We start from the raw sequence: 21,179 nt of genomic DNA, 5'->3' as shown, positions 1-21,179 counted from the left end.
TGTTTTGTCAGGCTAGTTGATGTTTAACCTGGAGTAGATACCTTGCAACCTCTCGCAACACAGCAGTAGCACGGTTATGATGTTATTATTAGGAGCTGCTGTCTTCTTCAGGCAACAGACAAGTTACTGAAAACTCATGAAATGACCCCAAGACCAGCCACGTCAGTAAATGAGTGCTCAGTAGTTGCAACTCACTTCTTCCTAAAAGCAGCAAGAAATCTGGATCTAGGCTCTGATGTGTAGAAGGGGCACTGACTACTCCTGCAAACACCAGTGCCTCAGAACAGTTTTGAGACCATAAAGTAATCTGGATCTCCCAGAGGTGCCACAGAGCAGTTGTTTTACCATCTCCCACAAGGCCTTAGCAGCAATTGTCACCACTCTGTAAGAGATGAGAAGTTGATAGGAGAGTTTGTACCACTCCCAAATGGAGAGAAACAGCTTGTACAGCTATCTTTCAAATTAAACAGCCTGGAAGCAAGTTCTAGCTAGGGATTTTGTCCTCCCCACTTCTCCTTTCAAAGCCTTGCATAAATGGATATCCCAAAAGCACGTTCTGAGCATGTGAGCCATTTCTGTGGCCAGCTACTGTAAACAAATATTTGCTCAAACTGTTCTCCATTAGTCATCTCTACATTCTATAATTCTTACATCTTTGGCAAACAATACCCAGAACAACATTAATTTGTTTATAAACATATAAGGGCAATTCTACTTGCATTTCTTGGCCATGGTTATGCTGACCACATCCTTCCCAGTTCTTGTGACTTGGTGTGACACAAGTAAGCAGAGTCACCTTTTGCCTACTCTTTCCTCTTCCCACTCAGTGCTCACCATTTTGAGGCTACTTTCATGGACATACATAAAATGTACATTTTACGAGACCAGTGAGCATCGGTGCTGTTTGTCCTTACTCCCTTTTCAGGATGGCAGCCTTTTCTAGCTGGGATGAGCCAATTCGCTGCAGTGCACCACCTGGCAAGAATGAAGCCTTGGCCCCATCAAAGAAATGTGTGTAGTACTCCTATGAGATCACTTTTATCAATGCAGCCTATGTGTTGAAATAGCTTTTCTGTACAACACAGGAACTTTGATCTCCTGACTCCCAGTCCTGTGCCTTAACCACAGAGGAAGCTTGAAAATCTCCCACAGGCTTCTCCTCCCTTGGTCATGCCTATACACGGGTATCTTAACACCACTGCAAACTGCCTGGGACCAAGCAAGACCATCTTGGAAGCAAACATCAAAATGGTATTGACATCCTGTAGCATGCAGGCAGTTTTATTTGTTGAACCAAGACTGAGAGGCAAACCCAGGGACTGAAGCCAAAAGTGATTTCACCTGGAGCCAAGACTGTCACCTGGAGTCGTACTTGCCTGTTTTTATGAAGAATTTTATAGCAAACACATTTCTTACTCCCAGGGGCTTTCCTCCCCTGACACATATAATGTCCAATATTTGTCTTCTGACAGTGCGCAACAGACTACTGCCATTCAAAACAGTTGCCATTTTCACAACAAACAATTTGGATTTGTGCATAACAAACTAGAAAGACAAATTACCTGACCACAGGATGGTATTCCCACTGAAGTAGCCAAGGCCCACAGTAGAAAATTTGTGTCAGCTTCATACTGGCTCCAGGACAGACAATAACTAACCTTACAGTGAACTTGATACCATAATCATTAGAGCAAGTTCGAATTGGTAAAATGGGTCTATACAACATTTAGTTACCAGTGCCATGGGGCCATGGCATTTTTGATCCAACAGTAAAAGCTCTGAAGCTGGACTTCCAGCCCCCTGACCTGACAATGCCAAGTTATCCCAGCAAAGGAGCTGGCTGGGATGCAAACATTGAGTCTGCAAACAGCATCAAGATGGAAAGTTTCCACAAGCCAGAAATACTGAGGAGAAAAAAAAAAAATAAATATTGGAAACAACCAAACAAGGCTGTTCCAAAACGCTGGTGGCACCCAAGGCCCCCTGTGTTGCAGGGGCTTCCCCAACACCACCTGCTCTACCTGATGGACAAGGGGCATCCCTTGTCCATGGCCTTCCTGTCTCTTGGGGGCTCCGGCAGGATCCAGCTGCTGCAGATGACGGAGGCAGTCTTGCCTCCTCACCCCTCCCCGCACACAGCCCCGTGCTCCCACCCACCAGCCAGCCTCCAGCCTCAACACGTCCTGTTCATCAGCGGCCGAAGCGGCGGATGTCCATGAGGTCGTGCTTTGCCGACAAGAAGCGTGCTCACAGCTCAGCAGGGCTTCCCTCCCCGCAGCTGTAAAAGAAACGGCCATGGCTGGCACGCAGCCCCTGCATCCAGGAGGAGAGCAGGCATTTTGGCAGGTATTTGATGTCTTGGGGGACTACTAAAGATGAACGAGTCAAGAGCAGGGCTGCCTTAGCGGTGCTTGCTCTCCCATCCCCATCTTACTGGGCCAGTGCAATTGGTTGTGGAGCCACCTAATAAACCAGAGAAAGGAAACGATCCTGTTGAGAAACAGCCATCAGCAGCTTTTGGGCCAGGGGTGAGGAAGGAGTCGCTTTATCGATCCAGCGTATGGGTCTTCCCTGTCCCAAGGGAGCAGCACCACACCCCAGCCAGGCCAGGGGCAGGCGGAAGGCAAACCCCTCTGCAGAGCTTTCACTAGCATTTTAGTGCAGGCGTGGCCCTTGAAAAAACAAAAATGCCAACGCGACGGCTTAACTCACCTGTTGCTTCCAGAGCTGGCTGAAGGACTGTCATTTGCTGTTTCGTTGCTCCATTTAGTTTCTCCCCCCAGGCCAACAGGCATATCACTGCTGTATTAAACTGAGCACTGGCAACAGAGGGTCAGCCCCCACCTCATTCTAACGTAGCTACGAGCAGTCACGCTGTAAGGCCACAAACCAGAAACGCCACTGTGCTGGGGTGCTGTGGGGCACCAGGCTCACCTGAGGCGGAGGAGACCACTCGTCCCACCACACCAGAGCAGTGGCATTCCCTCCCAGCAGCCGCACAGCTCTGGCTGGAGATGCAGGAAGGCACGAGAAGACTTCTGCAGCTCAGAACGGCAACCTGTCTCTATCCTAAATGATCAGCAAGCCCTGATGGGGTCAGGGAGAACTGTATATGCAGAGGAGTTGGCATCTGGTTAAAAAAGTTGTTACTGAAAAAGAAAAGGTCCTACTGAGCCTGTGCAGGTCTGCACTGGAAAAGCAGGCAGCTGAAAAGCTTAATGTCTTCACTTGTAGTAACTGATAAAGATTTCAAGGGTCTTGCCTACAGTAAGTTTGGATGTCTCAAGGTACCTTGGTTAGAACATGATGGACAGGGTACCATCGCAGAGTTTATTCTACTTACTAGAAATTCATTTTTAGAGAAGCTAATAACGAATAGAGTATTGCAGGAATAACAAGCTGAGAGGACTCGAGAAATTGGTTTGGGCAGCTACCTGACTGAGGTTAGATCAAGTACCATCCAATCATCACCAAGAGACGTCTAACAAGATTTTAAAAACTCTTATTAACCAAAATTAATGATCTGCCTAGACTGGGCATTCTGGTGCTTAAATGTCTCTAAAGTTAGGAAGTGGGAGGGGTGGGGTGTCAAGTATGTCTCTGTAAGCATACTATTTCTTCTCGACATGTGGACAACTGATCACTCCCTTTTTTATTCCAATATTTTACATATTGAAAGATTTGTTATGGCGTTTTAATCCAACATTTCTGCATCAGACATTTCCGCTCTTTTCGACCTCTCCTTCATCTCTGTTTTCTAACACTGCCAGAGATGTGCTTCCCTTTGTACTTTCTCCAGGGAGGATGCTTGTGCCTTAGGGAATATCCAGGAGTACTCCAGCCAAGGCTTTATTCATTATCAGGGGCTTTCTGCCATGGTACTCTACCAAGCAGGTCCCTGAAGAGGCCAAAGGCTGCTCTCCTGAAGTCCAGGGCAGTGATCTTGCTGTGCGCCCTCCTCGCTGCCCTGAGGATCTTAAATTCCACTATTTCATGGTCACTGCAGCCAAGGCTGCCCTTGAGCTTCACATTCCCTTGTTGGTGAGAACAAGGCCCACCACTTCACACAGAAGTCTGTCCTCTAGGAGAACAAATCACATCTTCATAGACTTGGTAATTCTTTAATTTCTCCCCTTTTGGACCTTTGAAATGGCACACTGGTTTGGGAAGAAGCTGCAGGTCAAACTTCCATAAAGAGCAAGAAAGGAGAGCAGCTTCCTATGGCTGCAATCATCCTAATTTCATGTATTTTGATTTTACACTTTCTTGCATTTTCTTTTCCTATGAGTTGCTGCTAAACAGGATAACAACCTGTTTAGCTGACCACCAACTGAACCGCAATGGCACTTTTTGCCCACACATGCTCATGAAGTTGTCACAGTGAAATAAGGTGTAGTCATATCTTGGACTACTTTTTTTTCCCTAGAAGTCCCGTATCCCATCCCTATAAAGGCTTGTTATCAGTAGTCAGTATATGCAATCGCATATTTCTTTTTACTTAACGCTAACAACCCATTTACAAAAGAGATCTTAAACCTAGAGGATACTAGAGGATTTTGTATTTTATCATGTGCGTGACTCCACATCCTCCAAACTTCTCAAAATGCTTCTGCTGAAGCCTTTTTCATGTCACGGTGCCAGTGCATCACACCCAACTCACTGGCGAGAGCTGATCAAGGATGACCAGAGCCACGAAGCAACTGAGACAATTCTACTCTGTGTTTCTGTGAGATCTTTGCACAATCTCACTCCCTGGCCATCAGGTGACTAAATGAAAAGCTGAAGAACAGCGCCTTGCAGATATACCATCAACATTCACACGTGAGACAAACACATGGATCAGCAGCATCTTTTCCAAGTAGCAGGAGCATCAATTCACAAATAGTTTGTGTGCCATTCACAGTTGTGTTGCTCTGCTGCAGTTTTCACTGAGGATGTGATTCCATGATGGAAAAACTTTTCCACCAATCTCACGCCCTTGAACTCCAGTTTATTAATAGAACTATGTTGGCATGTTTTAGTTAACACCATAATTTTTAACTGTAAGAGTCAGTGGGAGATTAACTGCCATCTGTACATTTTCTTTCAACTAAAAAAGTGAAAATACTTTATCAATGAGATCTTTGGAAGCCACCGCTTCCCTTTTTTTTTCTAGAAGAGTGCTGCATGGTTTATTTTTGCACGTAGTCTGCTGATAAAGATGCTTGCAGGGGAGGCAAGTGCCTATATATGCTGGCCTGAAGACTTTTTTGACTAATACGATGTCAAGGAACAAATACCATGATTATAATTAGCACATGTCCCCTAAACTCCCTAATGGGACTCGATCTTCTCTCCTTACTCACAGGTTGTTTAGCAGCCATTAGGTGTTTTAGAAGTATCAGGAATTTACCCAGGCAACAAAGAGTAACTTTGAACATGGGAAGGAATTTTTCTCTCAAGTCTTCTGCAATTTCTTAATGGTAAAGCTTTATAATACATCAAACCATCATCTTTGGTTTTACAGGGAAGTAACATATGAAAAAGGGAAAGGAGCACTAGCAATCCATTCCTCATTTGCAAGGTTGAGTCCTTTTCCTTGTCAGACTAGGCATTTGCATCTAAAAGCCAATTAAGAGCAAATCCTGTTTTTTGATCACTTGAAACAATGGCTTTTCAAGAACGCCAACTGGCTTCTCAGAAATCCTGTAAGTCAGGCCATAGGTGACAAGCATTTCACACTGTAAAAGAGCGTCTGAGACTCTTCTGTTAGGCTGGGAAAGCAAAGGAGAAGGCTTAAAAACCTTCTTTTACACAGCTCACTAATCAACAGCGTAAACCACTTCCTTACATAAAGGGTTTTGCTTTTTTTGGAAGAAAAACTCCAACATTCTTTTTCTTTCCTAAGCAGGTTACAAAACTTCTCCACGTTACAATAGTTCATATGCTCCTGAAACTGGTTCTGAAATTCAAGAATGCCAATTGAACTCGGTCTCAGTCCTTGGGCTTGTGGCATTTGGGCATGACTTACCCATCACATCTCCTGAAAAGCTGACTACAGAATGTCTTTGATTGAGCTGGATGCCTACAGGGCTCCAGCGTAACCATGGCAAAGGGCAGCAGACGACCACATGAGCACTTCTGTACTAGATTCTCCACTCTGTACCTCAGGAGGAATTCAATTCAGCAGCAAAGATAAAAGAGGTTGATTAAGGTTTTGGGGGTTTGCATCTTTTTCTAAGACTCAGAAAAGACTCAGAGTTTTAAATCAGCAGACAGAGAAAATCTGGAGGCCAGGGTACAAGGCCTGACCTCTGGAATCTCCAGCGAGACAGAGGATCAGACAGGAGCATTTCTTGCAAGAGATCTTCAGCACTCAATAGAGGCCTCTAAAGCCAACTAATTTCAAAACTCTGACATCTTAAAATAGTGGTGAAAATACCTATTTGTTGTTGAAATATCAAGTATGTCTCAGGAAACATTAATTCATGAACACAGTTAATATTTGAATTTACAGAAGTTGGAACAGAAGTCAAATGCACACTAGAAAAAAATCGACTCTGAACTGTAAAATGTTAAATATTCACATACGCCTACCCTAATCATTGTTGAAGAAATAGTATGAAATCACTTTCTACTGGATTTTAATGTAAAATATTAGTATTTGGCACAACCAAATCTTATTTTCCTACTTTGAAAAACTGGTATGTACACTCTGTGTGGTAAACACTTAATACTTGCCGAAACACCACTTGACTTCAGTGAGTTATTCAAACAGGCTACCCTGGATGCACAGTGTTTCATAAAGCCTTGTAAAATGATCTCATTTTCTCAGAGAAAATATGCCATATGAGTGTCATCATACTTTTCTACTCACACTCAGGTACCTGAAGACATCTGTCCCTTACACTTCCTCAAAAGCAATTTTTTTCCCAGGTGTCCAAGTACAAATTTACCATTATTGCCAACAGCAGCATTAGGAAGAGCTGCATAAACAAAGCGTACCTAATCGCTACCATTAACCTGTTGTGTAGACTTGCTCTGAGTTTATTACAGCTCATGTTCTGTCCGTGGCAATGCACCTACTATATTGGTGGAGCAGCACCAGCAACATTTGGTCAACAGCTGTAAACCACAGAAGCATTTCTTAGGAGAGCTCTTGCAGCATTCATCCCATGTAACCGCTGCACTACCATTAAAAAAAGCACACACTACATCCTTCTGTGGCAGAACTTTTATTTGGAGGGAAATTATAACTTTTGCATTTACATGGCACAAAGTATATACAGTACACTTTCCATGATAAGAATCATGATGCTGTTCACAGAAAGGTATCAAATTTGAGATAAATAATGCATAAGCTAAAATATACAAAACCAGGGGTGGAAGTGAAGCTATTGGCCATTTTTATTATCTATAGAAGAATTTCAAGGAATAATGTTAATTCAATGTTCAAAAATTTTTAACAAACTTCTAGTAAAGTTAATTGAAATATTTATAATACTATTCAGTTGTTGCACAGTATTTCCAATATACAATCAAGAAGATGCACAGAACACAACACTTAATATGAAAAAACCTATTGCACCCACAATTAAAAGGTTCTACTGCCTTTTGGATGCTGCACTACCATATTTATATAAACATTTACAACACTTCAGTAAACACAAAGGTTCTAAATGTAGTGCAGCATTATGGGGGGCCACTTTCAGCTCTTAAAATAAATGTTAAATGCCCACATACTGTGCCATTTATTCTAAGCTGATGGTTTAAGCTGTAACCCTTAATTCCTATGTGAGTAGCAAACACAATTTCCCCATGTTCAGAAGAAGATTCCCATCCCTCTGACTACATACTCTATATTCTGAGATCTAAACTGTCCTTGGCTTCACTGTCATTTTGGCATTTTGCCTCAGTGCTTGTAACAACTATCCCTTTCTTTTTTTTTTTTTTTTTTTTTAATGTCCCGTTAAGTAGTCCTGTGTAGAATCTGAAGCAAAAGAATCTGCATCTTCATTATCAGAATCATCGCTGCTGTCATCAGCCGCTGGCTCTCCTGTCAGCGCTATCCGGGCATAATCATCAGTGTCTATAGACTTGCAGAAGTGAATGGCATACTTCAGTTTTTCCTCTAGTACTTGCTTACAGGAATACCTGGGCAGCTTCAGGAGAAAGAAGCAAGTGTACGACTCAGGAAGAAAGTGGTCTGGAGGATTGTATTTATCCAATACCTGTTGAAAACAAAAAGCATAGTAGTTTTGATTCACTGTCCAAACCACAAAAAATATCAAAATAATACCTGATTATTTTTTTAACAGCATGTTAGATTTGTGATCCTGATGCTGAAGTTTCTTAAAAGAACAATGAAAAGACCAAATTCATTTTCCCCACTCTAAGTAAACAAACAAACCCACACATCTATGAGCTGCTTTGGTTACAACTATGTGGTTGGGAACAATCTAAAGAAGATATATTACTTCAGTAAATACCAAAACATGATTTGAAGACTGTGGGGTTTTTTGTTTGGTTGGTTTTTTTTAATTTAGCTGAAATGATTACTGAGCTGAATGAAATGCTAAATAAATGCCAGCAAAAAGAGTTGATGATGACACTGGAAAACTATCAGAGAAGCAAATGGCTGGGAAATGAAGTGAACATTCACTTGCCCAAGTCAAGAGAGAAAAATAATTATACGCATTATAGGTCTCCCTTGCACTGTCGAGTCTACAATGTAATGTTGCACAGTTTAATGAAATCAGCCTGTTCTCTTGTTATGTTGTGCTACTACTTCTCCACTACCAGCTTTTTAAAACAACCCCCCTACACCCCATCCTGTACACCCTACCTGAATAACAAAGTCCCTCCCTCTGAAGTCTGCGATAGTCCTGGGCAGCCTTGTTCTGCCCCACACAAAGCGCAGGAAGAGAGATCGCTCTGTATTGGAGAAGGACTCCATCACTTCCCAGAACCACTGTATCAAGGAAGCAGTTGGTTCAATGCCTTTATAAGTTGCTACAGATTTCAGAAGGTGAAGTGGAATATCTGGGCTTCCACATACCTGAAAAATAAAATACAGTGATAGGCTACAAAAGTCTGATCAGATCAATTACAGGCGATTTGTTCCCTCCATTCCTTTAAAATATTTAATCAGCTTTTACACTGACAAAATGAAAATTCAAATATATGAAGTGCTGTGCATATTCTCCTATAATACTAAATATACATCTTCCCATCAGGGAACAATAATGAACCTTCTTTCATATTCCTGAATCACATGAAGAATTAAACATTTTACTTGGGACTAGTATCTCCAATTCACCTACTAGGTCCCTGTTTTGTGATGGGTTTGGGGGGGGCGTTTGTTTGTTTCTTCCAGAAATAATTCATTACATTACTGCTCAGCTATATCAAAATAACCTTTTTAACACCAAGAGGGCAATATAACATTTTCTAGTCTTTCCTTAGTCAAAATGTTTGCAATCACAGAGCAATTAATCTAAATAGTATTTAATGTGGGTTTTGGATTAGTAAAATATAAGGGAAGAATCTCACTCCAAGTTAGTCTGACATAGATAGCAAAGCAGAAATTGATACCATAGTTTCCAGTTCATATCCTGTAAAGAGCGAAAGTAGAGGAACTGGAACAACACGGGCCATCCCCTCGCGAACTGCTGCAACTTGTTCATCAAATTCATGAAGTCTGCAGAGACACATTTTCAGAGTTTCTGTGAATGCTGTTTCTAGCAATTACTTCTAGCAATTACTGTAATATCAAGGAAACCTTAACCATTCTCAAGTCTGCAGCTATGTGCCACTGAACGTTAATAAACATTTATCACACAAGATACTTGACTTATACCAGTTTCTACACCAATTCATACTGCACAGCAAGCTCAGTATGGACAGATACATCTCAATGTTTAGGATATTTTATTTCCAGTATCAATCCAATATCCCATTTGGAAACAATGGGATCTTGGGAAAAGAACGGCTGCGCTTTGAAACTCTGCCCTCAAACATTCCCAACACTAGACAGACATTATGGTAAAAGAAAAATGGATCTGAACTAAAACATGATGTCTCAGGACAGGAGTTGTTGTATTTCAAGACAGACACAGAGAAGTCTAACACTTTGCTGCTTCTGCTGCCACCCATGATTTGTGTTTTGCTTTTTTTTTTTCCCCTGTCAAATAACTTCTGAGATGTTTTACAGAGCTCTCCAGCGCAGACGTTCACATCATTGACAATTCCTGTCCTCAGGCTTGTAATCACCAAAATAAACAAAGATATCGGGACAAACTTGGTCTTATGCATCCACTTTTTCACGTGGATTCTATTCAGGTGCTAGTTTTTCTTTCAAGGGCTTCACATAATTAAAAAAATTGATACTTTATCTAAATATATAAATGTATCTCCCAAAGGACTTTCAACTGTAAAATGTTTTAGAATTGTTTGTGTCCTTTGAGGATAGCCAGAATTAGCAAGGGAACATAACCACTTCTTCAAAGGAATGTAACATTTCATATAGTTATATTATTTATCCATTCCAAAAGAAATTCCTCTCTACTGTCAAGAACAGATTTAAGTACTGGTTCATAACCATATACAGGAAAAAAAGAAAGATTAAAAAAAGACTGTAATTCAGTAGCTGATGGTAGATGGTAGCTGATTATAACTACAAATTAATAAGCAAATATATAGTGATGATACAGTTGGCTCAAGTAGTCTCTAAAACAGTTAACAATGGTGGAGAGAATAAGACAACCAGGAACCACTTTCTCATCCAAATTATCCAAATTTCCATAGTTCAATAGGCACCAGGGCCACTGCTTCACGTAACAAGATGCCCATGGTTGCTTAGATGTACCTGTCTAGATTAGCTATCTAGGCATTTAAGTACCCAAAGGCCTGTCTTCTCAAATACTGAACAATTATTTCCCACTGATTTCACTGCAATGTTCAGCTTTTGGCACCTGTGGGTGAATTTACTTGTCTGCAAATAGTTGACAGAATTATTTTATGGTGTCCAGGGAATGAACATTCTGGTTTGTGTATTCCAACTTAGATAAGAATATAATAAGAATTCATCGGGGACTACTTTTGACTGCAACTGTTGATACAAAAACCTCTGAGAACAGCAGTACTAAATCTAAGCTCTCTGCACAAAGAACTTAATCATCAAGCCTAGTATTTTATTGTATACGAAGAACTAGATGGATGGGGCATTTCTCCACCTGTAAAACTGGCTGTCAAAAGTGCTCTGTCAGTACAGCTATTAAAATCTAGAGCCATACCTGCTAGTTTATTTTGTGCCTTAAAAATTAAGTTTAATCTTTTCTCCTTGGAGAGATTAAAAGAAATCAGAAAATCAACACTGTAATCACATGAAAATATTAAAATACCTACACATAAGAGATTAAAGTAGTATATTGTTTAAAAGCTTTTCCATTTTTTAAAAAGAAAATGCTTATTCATGCCAATAATTTGAATTACTTATTCAACAAACCTGTAGTTTATTGCCAGCCTCACATATTCAGCTCTATTATCCAGTGTAATATGGGTGTACTTGGAACTCAACTGAATATCTTGACCACTTGCATTAGGCACAGTGAACGGGAGGCTCATAGCTTCAAACTCTTCTGAAGTAGCTTCATTGTCTCGAATGTACATAAGCCCAGGAATAAAATCTTTATCAACCTTTTGAAAATAACAAGTCCGAGTTAAAGTCAGTTTACTAGCACTATACAACAGTGCCTCTTGCATACCAAAAGCAGTGCATCATGTGTCCTCTACCAAAAGCATTATCAAATGTCTGACCATAATCTATCTGACTGAATTTCAAAGCCATAAAATGTCTTGTATTTTACAGAAAATTTCATTATGCTGGGATGTGGGAAGGTGCATGTGTTCCAGATTTCAGGGTTTTTTGGGGAACATTTGCCAAGAAACTGCATCATATAAGAAAATTGATTTAAAGCTTAAAAACATAATCATTTCTACAAAGTCCAATGCTGGCTTTGGTACAAAAGGAATCCCCTTACTGACAAATAGATGACTCTGCTTTTACAGTAACTGCATTTCTACATGACAGTATTTCATAAGGAACTCTTCTTTGTAACGAAGACCTAACTCTTACTCCACATTTACTGAGCTCAGTAAACAGAAATTTAAAGTTTGTGATGTTCAGTATGTGGGCAGAAACTATTTTCAGTAGTAGTTTGAACTAATTTTCTTTTACTTCAAAACAGTGTAGGCGTGCGCACCCAATCAGTTACTGTATCTTAGAACAACAGCGAATAACAGCAACAGAAAGGTCTGCTGGAAAGTAGGATTTCAACCACAAACATTTGTCTAGTCAAACCCATGAGAACATTTGACAGCGCTCTAGAATTCAAATACCTTAACTACTTTCGAACTGACCTAAATTTACAGTTTTAACAGTGAGTACAAGTCATCCTTATATACTGGCTCAAAACGTAGAAGTCAAAATATGTGTATATAAAGAAACCAGGGAAGGCAATCAGTCAAGATGAAAAATTATGCTAGAGTGTGCTTGTCTTCTGTAAGTTATATCCTACTCAGAAACTTCACACTTACCTCACTGAGATCAGCAATTGTTAGGTTCATTCCCGCAAGCTGTTTCCACACTGGCTCAGCCAGGTTGAGGCTCAGAGGGCTGCCAGTCCGGATAGCAATGCCCAAAAGTACACCTGTAAGTTTAAAGATAGTATTTTTAATTTTTTTTTTTTTTTTTTAAGATTGCCAATATTCTGATCATGTAATGCAAGTAGAACGTCTATGAAATTACCAAGAAAACGAAACATGTTCATATGCAAGAGTGACTTGGCAGCAGGATTTAATAGGAAACAATCTCTGTTCGCTCCCGATTCATCTCTTCCATTTGGTGTCACAATTAACAGAGGGGTCAGCCCATTCTGAAGCTCCTCACACATTTCTGCTATTGACTCACTATAACCTCCACCGCAATCATCCACAGATTCACCTTGGAGAAGAAAAAAGGCTCAAAATTAAACGTTCTCTCAAAAATAAATGAAATATTGAAACAAACTCCTTCCATAGAGATGATTAAGTAAACAAAAGTTTACTACAAGCTACACCATCGCATCTGTTCATATAAAAACCCTTTTTGTCTTGCTTTATATTTGAAAATGTCTAGTTAATAGTACTTCATATTATTTAGAAGATTATACAACATATCACCATGTCAAAAATACTATTTTGCCAGAGTGTAATTAACATTTTTGTGTTGCACACTGATCAAAATAGAGGTAGAAAAAGAAAGTCAAGGCAACATGATTCCTAAGTGAAATTTTAAAGTAGATACATTTTATATACAGATGTATTATACAGTAGATATATTTTATATAGATAGAATAGCTTTTCGATCTAAACTATTTTTCATCAAAAAGCTCAAAGTGATATGTAAATTGTAAAAACCACCCTACCAGTAAAACCAGTCAGCCAGGATTATTTACCAATTTCAACAGCTGAAAAACAGGCTTAGGTTTTGCAGAATGGTTGAAGGATTACCCCCGGAATTTGAGGAGAACTACAGACACATTTCCACTGGTCTTGCGGGTTTTTATAAAATAATTTAAAAAGGCTTTTTACTTCCTCTTTTTTAAGGACCTTCCTCTGCCTACAAACATACACTGTTTTCCTATATCCTTTCCTTCTTTCAGGTCCTCCGAAAAGGTAAATCTGAGGAAAACTGTAAAGTTAAGTGCAACATAAGTGGGGGGGTGGAGAATCCTCTTACCAACAAACTTGACTTTCCAAACACGATGAGGAAGCAGAAGACTATCAGGGCTAAAGGAACTCATTTTAGCACACATCTGTCCAAACACTGACTTTGTACCATCGGGTCCAGCCAGTCCTCCTTTACTTCTAGAACGTTTTACCTATTGAGTAAGCACATCATAAAAGTCACTGTAAGAACATATTTCAGCTGACATCACTGTGCAGATCAGACCATAAGATTGTTTATAAAATACTAATGTGTTCAGTGAAACATTTGCGTAAGTCTACAGTGTATCTTGTGTGTATATATATATATGACATATACAGAACAAGAACCAAATTTCAAATTACAGCATTTTTCAGTACCATCTAATATCCGTCCTTAGATATAGGTATCACAGACTTCTATTACATATCCCAATCCTCTCCCAGAGGATGAAAGCACTTAAAATCTCAGGCGATTAGGAGCCCCAAACTATTTCAGAATCACATGATGGCTGAGGTCAAAAGGCACCTCTGGAGACCATCTGGTCCAACTTGCCTGCTCAAGCAGGGCCACCTAGAGCCAGCTGCCCAGAACCACGTCCAGACAGTTTTCAAGTATCTACACTCCACAGCCTCCCTGGGCAGCCTGTGCCAGTGCTCCGTCACCCTCACAGTTAGAAAGTGTTTCCTGGTGTTCAGAGCGAGTCTTCTGTGTTTCAGTTTGTGTCCATTGCCTCTGGTCCTGCCACTGGGCACCACTGAAAAGAGCCTGGCTCCTTCTTCTTTGCACTCTCCACTTCAGGCATGCAAAACTATGTATTAGTGAGATGCCCCCTGAGCTTTCTCTTCTCCAGGCTAAACAGTCTGAGCTCTCTCAGCCCTTCTTCACAGGAGAGATGTTCCAGTGCCTTTATCATCTTTGTGGCCCTTTGCTGGACTCTATCCAGTATGTCCATGTCAACTGGACTTGGCCCTCCAGGTTTGGCCTCACCAGTGCTGAGTGAGGGGAAGGATCACCTCCCTCAACCTGCCAGCAACGCTCCTCCTAAAGCAGCCCAGGACACCCACTAACCTTCTTTAAGGCAAGGGCATGTTGCTGGCTCATGTTCAACTTGCTGTCCACCAGGATCCCCAAGTTCTTTTCTGCAAAGCTGCCTTCCAGCTGCGTTACCCCCAGTGTACATTGGTGCCTGGGGTTGTTCCTCCCCAGGTGCAGGACTCTGCACTTTCCCTTGTTGAGCTTCAGGAGGTTCCTGTCAGTCCATTTCTCCAGCCTGTCGAGGTCCTTCTGGATAGCAGCATGACCCTCTCGTGTATCATCAGCAAACTTGCAAGGGCACACTCTGCCCCATCATCTAGATCATTAATGAAGATGTTGACCAGGACTGGACCCAGTACTGACCCCTGGGGTACATTGCTAGTTACTGGCCTCCAACTAGACTTCATGCCACTGATCACCACTCTCTGGACCTGGCCGTTCAGCCACTTTCAACCCACCTCACTGCCTGCTCATCCAGCCCAAACTTTGTCAGCTTGTTTCTGATATAAAAATAGGACATACGTAAACATTAAAAAGAAAGAGTTACTGGTTCCAAGATAGACTGCACTGCAACTTCTGCAATAGATCCTACCTCTGTGACACACAGGTCATAACTATCTGTGATTACTATGATTATCACCATCTATAAGCACTGCAACAGAAGAAATTTTTCAACTAACACTTGGATTGGCACAACCATGAAAAACAGTATCTGGTTGTCTAGACACTTCCACTACATGTCCTGAACTGACAATTCTGAATGATTGTTCTAGGTAATTTCTATGACCTGACATAGCTATGAACTAAGATTGTCTGAAGTAGTTAAACACATCTGACCACAATAATAATGATTTTTTTTTTAAATGAAACTAAAAATTTGGAGGTTTAGTAGGCCTTAGTCATTTTACTGTTAGAGCTGGAAACATGCAAAACCAGTAAGTATATTCATTGCAGCTAGAAAGAATGATTCTTACCAGTTCAGCTGACAACCCTGTGGGCTTTCTTCCCTAGATAAGGATTTCTACATTCCCCCAACCACCAACAACTTAATTATCTTTAATTTCAAACAGTTCATTGTTCCCGCAATTAGATCTCCCCAGAGCCTTCTTTTCTCCAGGCTGAACAATCCCAACTCTCTCAGCCTGTCCTCACAGGAGAGGTGCTCCAGCCCTCTGATCAGCTTCATGTCCCTCCTCTGGACTCGCTCCAACAGCTCCATGTCTCCCCTGTACTGGGGCGCCCAGAGCTGGATGCAGTACTCCAGGTGGGGTCTCACAAGAGCCGAGTAGAGGGGCAGGATCACCTCCCCTGACCTGCTGGTCACACCTCTTCTGATGCAGCCCAGGACACGGTTGGCTTTCTGGGCCGCAAGCGCACACTGCAGGCTCGTGTACACTCCTTTCGCTAAAACATCCACCAGATTTGATTTGCCTTTTATGGAAAGGCTGACAGACTCAACCCCTCCTCATGTATAAGATGTTCTGTATCAACGCATGCTGGTTTTAATTCAATGGATTTCTAAGAAATTTGGATGCTCAAGAAGTTTTAAGTTGAGAAATCTGAGTCTTCTCTGAAAGTATGAGCAGAAGTTCTACGAAAGCAGTATTTAACTCACTGTTTTTTCAAACGCCAAACCTAAAATACAAATTAATCAAGTGACAATAAAAAGGCAGGCAATCTTACCTGAACTGAATAGGATGGCATGCACATTCGCTGTTATACATTTAATTTAGTATTTATTTACTAGCAACACAGAATTTTCTTTTAATCTGATCATTTAGATGCAGGAACGGTTACAATTTGACTTTTAACAAAGCGATGTAAGAACATCATGAAGGATTATTGGCATTTCTGCCAGCACCTTAATATATTGCTTGCTGACAAAAACAGATGCCCATATTAAAATTTATTAGGTTATTAGCAAAGAGTAAAATACTTCACAGAAAAATGGCAAAAATTCATACAAATATGTTTAGGCCACAATCCACCACAGGTGTTTTAGCTTTTTATTGCAGAGGTCTTGAGCACAGCATCTTGTGCATGTTTCCAAATCATCTCCTTTTGAGACAATAAGTATCCTGTGAAATCTATTTTACTGAATAGGGTCAGATATAACCCTCATTGAATACATGCCTTATTAAACAAAGGTTATGCAACATCTCAAGTTTTTAAAATACAGTTCCAGCCTTCTTGCTGATGAGATGACTTTTCAGCATAAAACAAGTTAATATGCTACTTAGAGCCCAAGGAGGATTTTCATAAAACAGTCTGCCATCAGAAGATACCAGCTTGTGGAAAAACAGCTTTTCCTGGACCAGAAAGAAATGCAGCAGCTCAAAAGCAGCATACAGTGAAGCGTGGAAGAATCAAGTTCAAGAACTTGCCTCAGTGAATAATCACTTATTGTGAGCAGAACCATTGCAACAAAGGGCGAGAGGCACTCAAGTCAATCTGCAATCTGGTTAAAGCATTTTGAAGTGACGAACATAAAAATTTAAGTTCTTTCTCTAAACCTGAACAACAAAACTTTTATTTGTCTCAAGCAGCCTGAGAGTACCCACTGAAATACTGGCCATCACGTGGGACTCTCTCCAACCTACCAGAACTTGGGAAAAATGTAGTACATAAAGCCACGCACTCAGAGACTAATATAAAAGTTTACAAAAAAGATGACAACTTATTAGTTGGAATATCTCTCAGAAAGAGAAATATGTACTGCTAACACAGAAGACAGATCTATGAAGAAAACAAACACAATTCAAGGATATGTCATGAAATCAATCTCCAGAACAGGCAGAGAAGTATCAGTCTGATAATTAAAAGCACAGACACAGTCTCACCTGTACCTTGAGGTTTCAGTTATCTATGCTCAAACTGAAATCCTACAGAAAAAATACAGTATAAAAAGATGAGGAGTACAGGAAGACTATTCTACACAAGCAGGCAAAAAATGCTTAGTCTGATCAGTGTAGAAAAATGAAGGCTGTCATGAAATGGAAGTTCTTTAAAAGCGCATTTGATAAGGGAGAATACAATAACCAGGAAGGAGGAATGTTATTTAAACTGAAGTATAACACTCGCAAAAGAACAAATAATTCATGCATTGATATGCCTACATTAAGATCAGATAATTTTTAATCATCAGGCTAGTGAGATTTCTGTAGCCTGCATTTAATAAGGAGCCCCAGTGAGGAGGAAGAAGCTACTCTTAAAGCAAGACTTCATATATCCGTAAGTGTGACATTCCTCCCGCAACAGGAGACAACATTGAACCAGGAGATCCTTTGCAGTATGACATTCATGAAAGTAGACATTCTCTTTAATAAATGAAATTTTTTTCCCTTTTAAAAAGGGGAACTTTCTTTCAACCGCTGTGATAATCTCTTTTATCTAAAGGTAAGATATAATTTAACAGCATTATGAATGTGTCCGCCTATAGGTCATAACATACTGTCCATTTGACACCACGTGAGCTACACTGGTACTCAAATTCCACGTAAATCTGATCTGCTCGTAAAAGGATTGCTGTCCCAAAAGTGGGATCGGTTACCCGGTGTGCATTACGCCAATACACACACAGAGCAGAGGCATTTTATTTATTTCATGTCTGCGCAGAGATGGGTGCTAGGCAGTAATTCCACAAAGCTAGCACACTACACACAGAATCTACCGTATATTTATCTTGTTAGACAATTAGAAAAACCTGCCTAAATTTACACTAATTGGTTATTAATTACTGCATCATCTACTATTGGTCAAGCATCTTTAAATTAGCAGGCATGCTCCTTCAGGGTGTGGGGGGTGTAACTTGCATAGCCCTTTAACTGGGTAGGTGGTGGAGAACCCGGCCCCCCCAGCCACCTTTCCCTTCCCCCAGTTACTGGTGATTCTTGTTGACTTCAGGCCTCTCTGGCAATCACCCAGCTCTCAGCACCTTCTGGGGCAGGATGTTTCCTCTTTATCAGTTTTTTCAGCTCTCCTTCAAGGATACTCTTTGACAAAGCATGCTTTTTATCAGTCTTTTGGCTCTTCTTCAAAGATATAGTTGTCAGCAAAGCAAGTAGTGCATTTAACCCTAAATTAAACAGTGTCTAAGCACTAACCCAAACACATTTCTGTCCCTGTGAAGTAGAAAATTCTACTTTATGGGTATCAGGGTCAAGTAAGTAAACCTGAGCACTGTCTAGACAAGTTAGTAGTTATGTCCAGTTCTGGTACTTCCAAAGAAACCACTGAACAAGGTAAGATGAGGAAATATTTTAAAAAATAAGTCAGTACCTGGAAAACAACTTTAAATTAAATACTCATCTGTTTAGTTTATATGAAGGAAGATGAAGTGAATTGATGGCACCATATAATATATAAACTATATGAAGAGTCTTCTGAAAGCAAAGGGATCTTAAAGGCTAGCTGCAGTTAAACTCAACTGCAAATAAGATGAAAATTCTTAACATTGACAATTAGCTGTCTGAGTCTATGTAAACCAGCTTTGAATCTTCAATATTATAAAGAATCTAACAGTTTAAGAATCCACATTTTCATCCTCTGCAAGAGCTAACTTGAGAAATTGTGACCTGTACTTGGTACTGTGTAATCAGACCAGATTATGAACATGGTCTTTTTTAGCCTTCACTTGGCTTAATGTAGGACAGACTTGTAATTACAGCAACATCTCATTCCCCCCAGAACCTATGAAGAAGGGAAGCGCAGCAGCTACCAGTTCTTTTCTAGAGTTCAAGACAGATTAAAGAACTGCAATACAAGAAAAAGCCTACCTTAATTACAATTAACAGTACGAAAAGGACACTAGGAAATGAGCCCAAAACCCACTCGCTGGTTTCCTGCTTAAATACTTGCACTGCTTTACAGAATCACAGAACCACAGAACAGTAGGGGTTGGAAGGGACCTCTGGAGATCATCTAGTCCAACACCCTGCTAGAGCAGGATCACCTGGAGCAGGTTGCACAGCATTGCATCCAGGTGGGTTTTGAGTATCTCCAGAGAAGGAGACCCCTCAACCTCTCTGGACAACCTTTTTCAGACTTTCTGAATTCACACACACACAAAAAGTAATGAGAAAAATCTCTGCCAATCTCTTCAGCTTCCCAAATAATAAACTAAAACGACATATTTTAAATCACATAACATTACCACAAGAAATTTTAAGTGCCCATAGAAAAAGGCAAAGAAGCAGAAACAGGGTCCAGCCACAACAGGATGTACTTCTGTTCACTAAGAGAAAACTAATCAGTCAAAATTTTCACAATTTCTCCATTCTACGCTTACAAAGAGTAGGTTTTCTTACTTTTGCAATATTAAAAAAAAAAAAGGAACTAAAGGAAAGACATGCATGAGGACTCTGTACAACCAAGCTTCAGTCCATTTAAACGAAAACAATGTTTTACTATTCTACATTACAGAAATATCTATAGAAAAAAGACATATCTGGCCTAAGGCACAATGTTATATTTTCTAACGTCAATGATAAGGAAAAAAGCCCTTTTGTATCAAAGTTCTGCAATCAATATGATCACATGTGATGACCAGCAAAGGACAGGAGTTTAGCAGCCTGATTTTTAATTATATCAAGGGCCTTTTTTTCTTTTTTCTTCATGTTCTCTGTTATGAAAGCAACAATTGAATTATTCATCTGACCATTTGAAAGGTAAGAAAGGCATCAGAATCACTACTCTCTTAAATTATCTAATGTAGTGAGTTTTGAAAAAGCAGTCCTTTGTCAAGCAGGACATACTTTGCTCATTAGAGTCTAAATCATTCACTTAATATTCCAACAAGTGTCCCCCTCCTCCCAAAGAACTACAGTGTGGATGAAAACATACTGAGAAGAAAAATGAGCAGGCCTTGCCGCATTCACTTCTTCTTTGATTCTCTGCTAAAAATTCAACTCTTCAGAACTCAGATACCAAATAGCTGAAACAAAGGGACTTGACAAATGTATACCACCGTGGGTTAAACATACAAATACTAAAATCAAAACTTCAGCTTAAGATACCTGTATTCTGTTGAGCTCTACGACTGGACCATGCTGACGATCTCTCACCATAGTTGCTTGCACAACTTTTCTGAAAGCTGCCTCCTAAAATGGAAAACACAAAAAATTAAAATAGCGACCAAACGGCAATCAAATAAGAAAGCTGCACATATTTCACAGATAAACACACAATTAGTTCAACTCAGGAAAAAAAAAAAAAGACTGTTCAGCAGAATAGAGAAACTGATCCTGCAATTCTTCAGCAATTTCCTTTCAAGTACATCACAAACCACTAGAAAACACATAACAACTCTGAGTCTTTCTTTAGAAGGAATGGAAACAAGCATCAAATACTTTTGAAATACTAGAAATAAACAAAAGCAACAGAAGAAAGCTGTGAGATGTTAGTTAAGGATCATGTT

At 40.2% G+C, this 21,179-nt stretch overlaps 1 protein-coding gene across 7 annotated transcripts in view; it reads right to left on the bottom strand.

The window, feature by feature from the left end:
* Positions 1-7,198: 7,198 nt before the first annotated feature.
* The window catches only part of HERC2 (HECT and RLD domain containing E3 ubiquitin protein ligase 2), a 114,208-nt gene continuing 100,227 nt past the window's right edge, over positions 7,199-21,179 (bottom strand). For all 7 annotated transcript variants that reach the window (XM_075737434.1, XM_075737423.1, XM_075737454.1 and 4 more), the window contains 8 exons: positions 20,779-20,862; positions 13,760-13,901; positions 12,788-12,982; positions 12,577-12,689; positions 11,486-11,676; positions 9,574-9,679; positions 8,825-9,037; positions 7,199-8,210 (listed from right to left, as the gene is read on the bottom strand). In XM_075737434.1, coding sequence (XP_075593549.1) covers positions 7,938-8,210; positions 8,825-9,037; positions 9,574-9,679; positions 11,486-11,676; positions 12,577-12,689; positions 12,788-12,982; positions 13,760-13,901; positions 20,779-20,862 — 1,317 coding nt within the window. In that variant the 3' untranslated portion in view covers positions 7,199-7,937. The remainder of the gene's footprint in view (positions 8,211-8,824; positions 9,038-9,573; positions 9,680-11,485; positions 11,677-12,576; positions 12,690-12,787; positions 12,983-13,759; positions 13,902-20,778; positions 20,863-21,179) is intronic.

Source organism: Balearica regulorum, chromosome 1 (assembly GCF_011004875.1).
Source record: "Balearica regulorum gibbericeps isolate bBalReg1 chromosome 1, bBalReg1.pri, whole genome shotgun sequence".
NCBI classification, from domain to species: Eukaryota; Metazoa; Chordata; class Aves; order Gruiformes; family Gruidae; genus Balearica; species Balearica regulorum.
The sequence above is the reverse complement of the archived record's forward strand: the minus strand, read 5'-3'. Positions and strand labels throughout refer to the sequence as shown.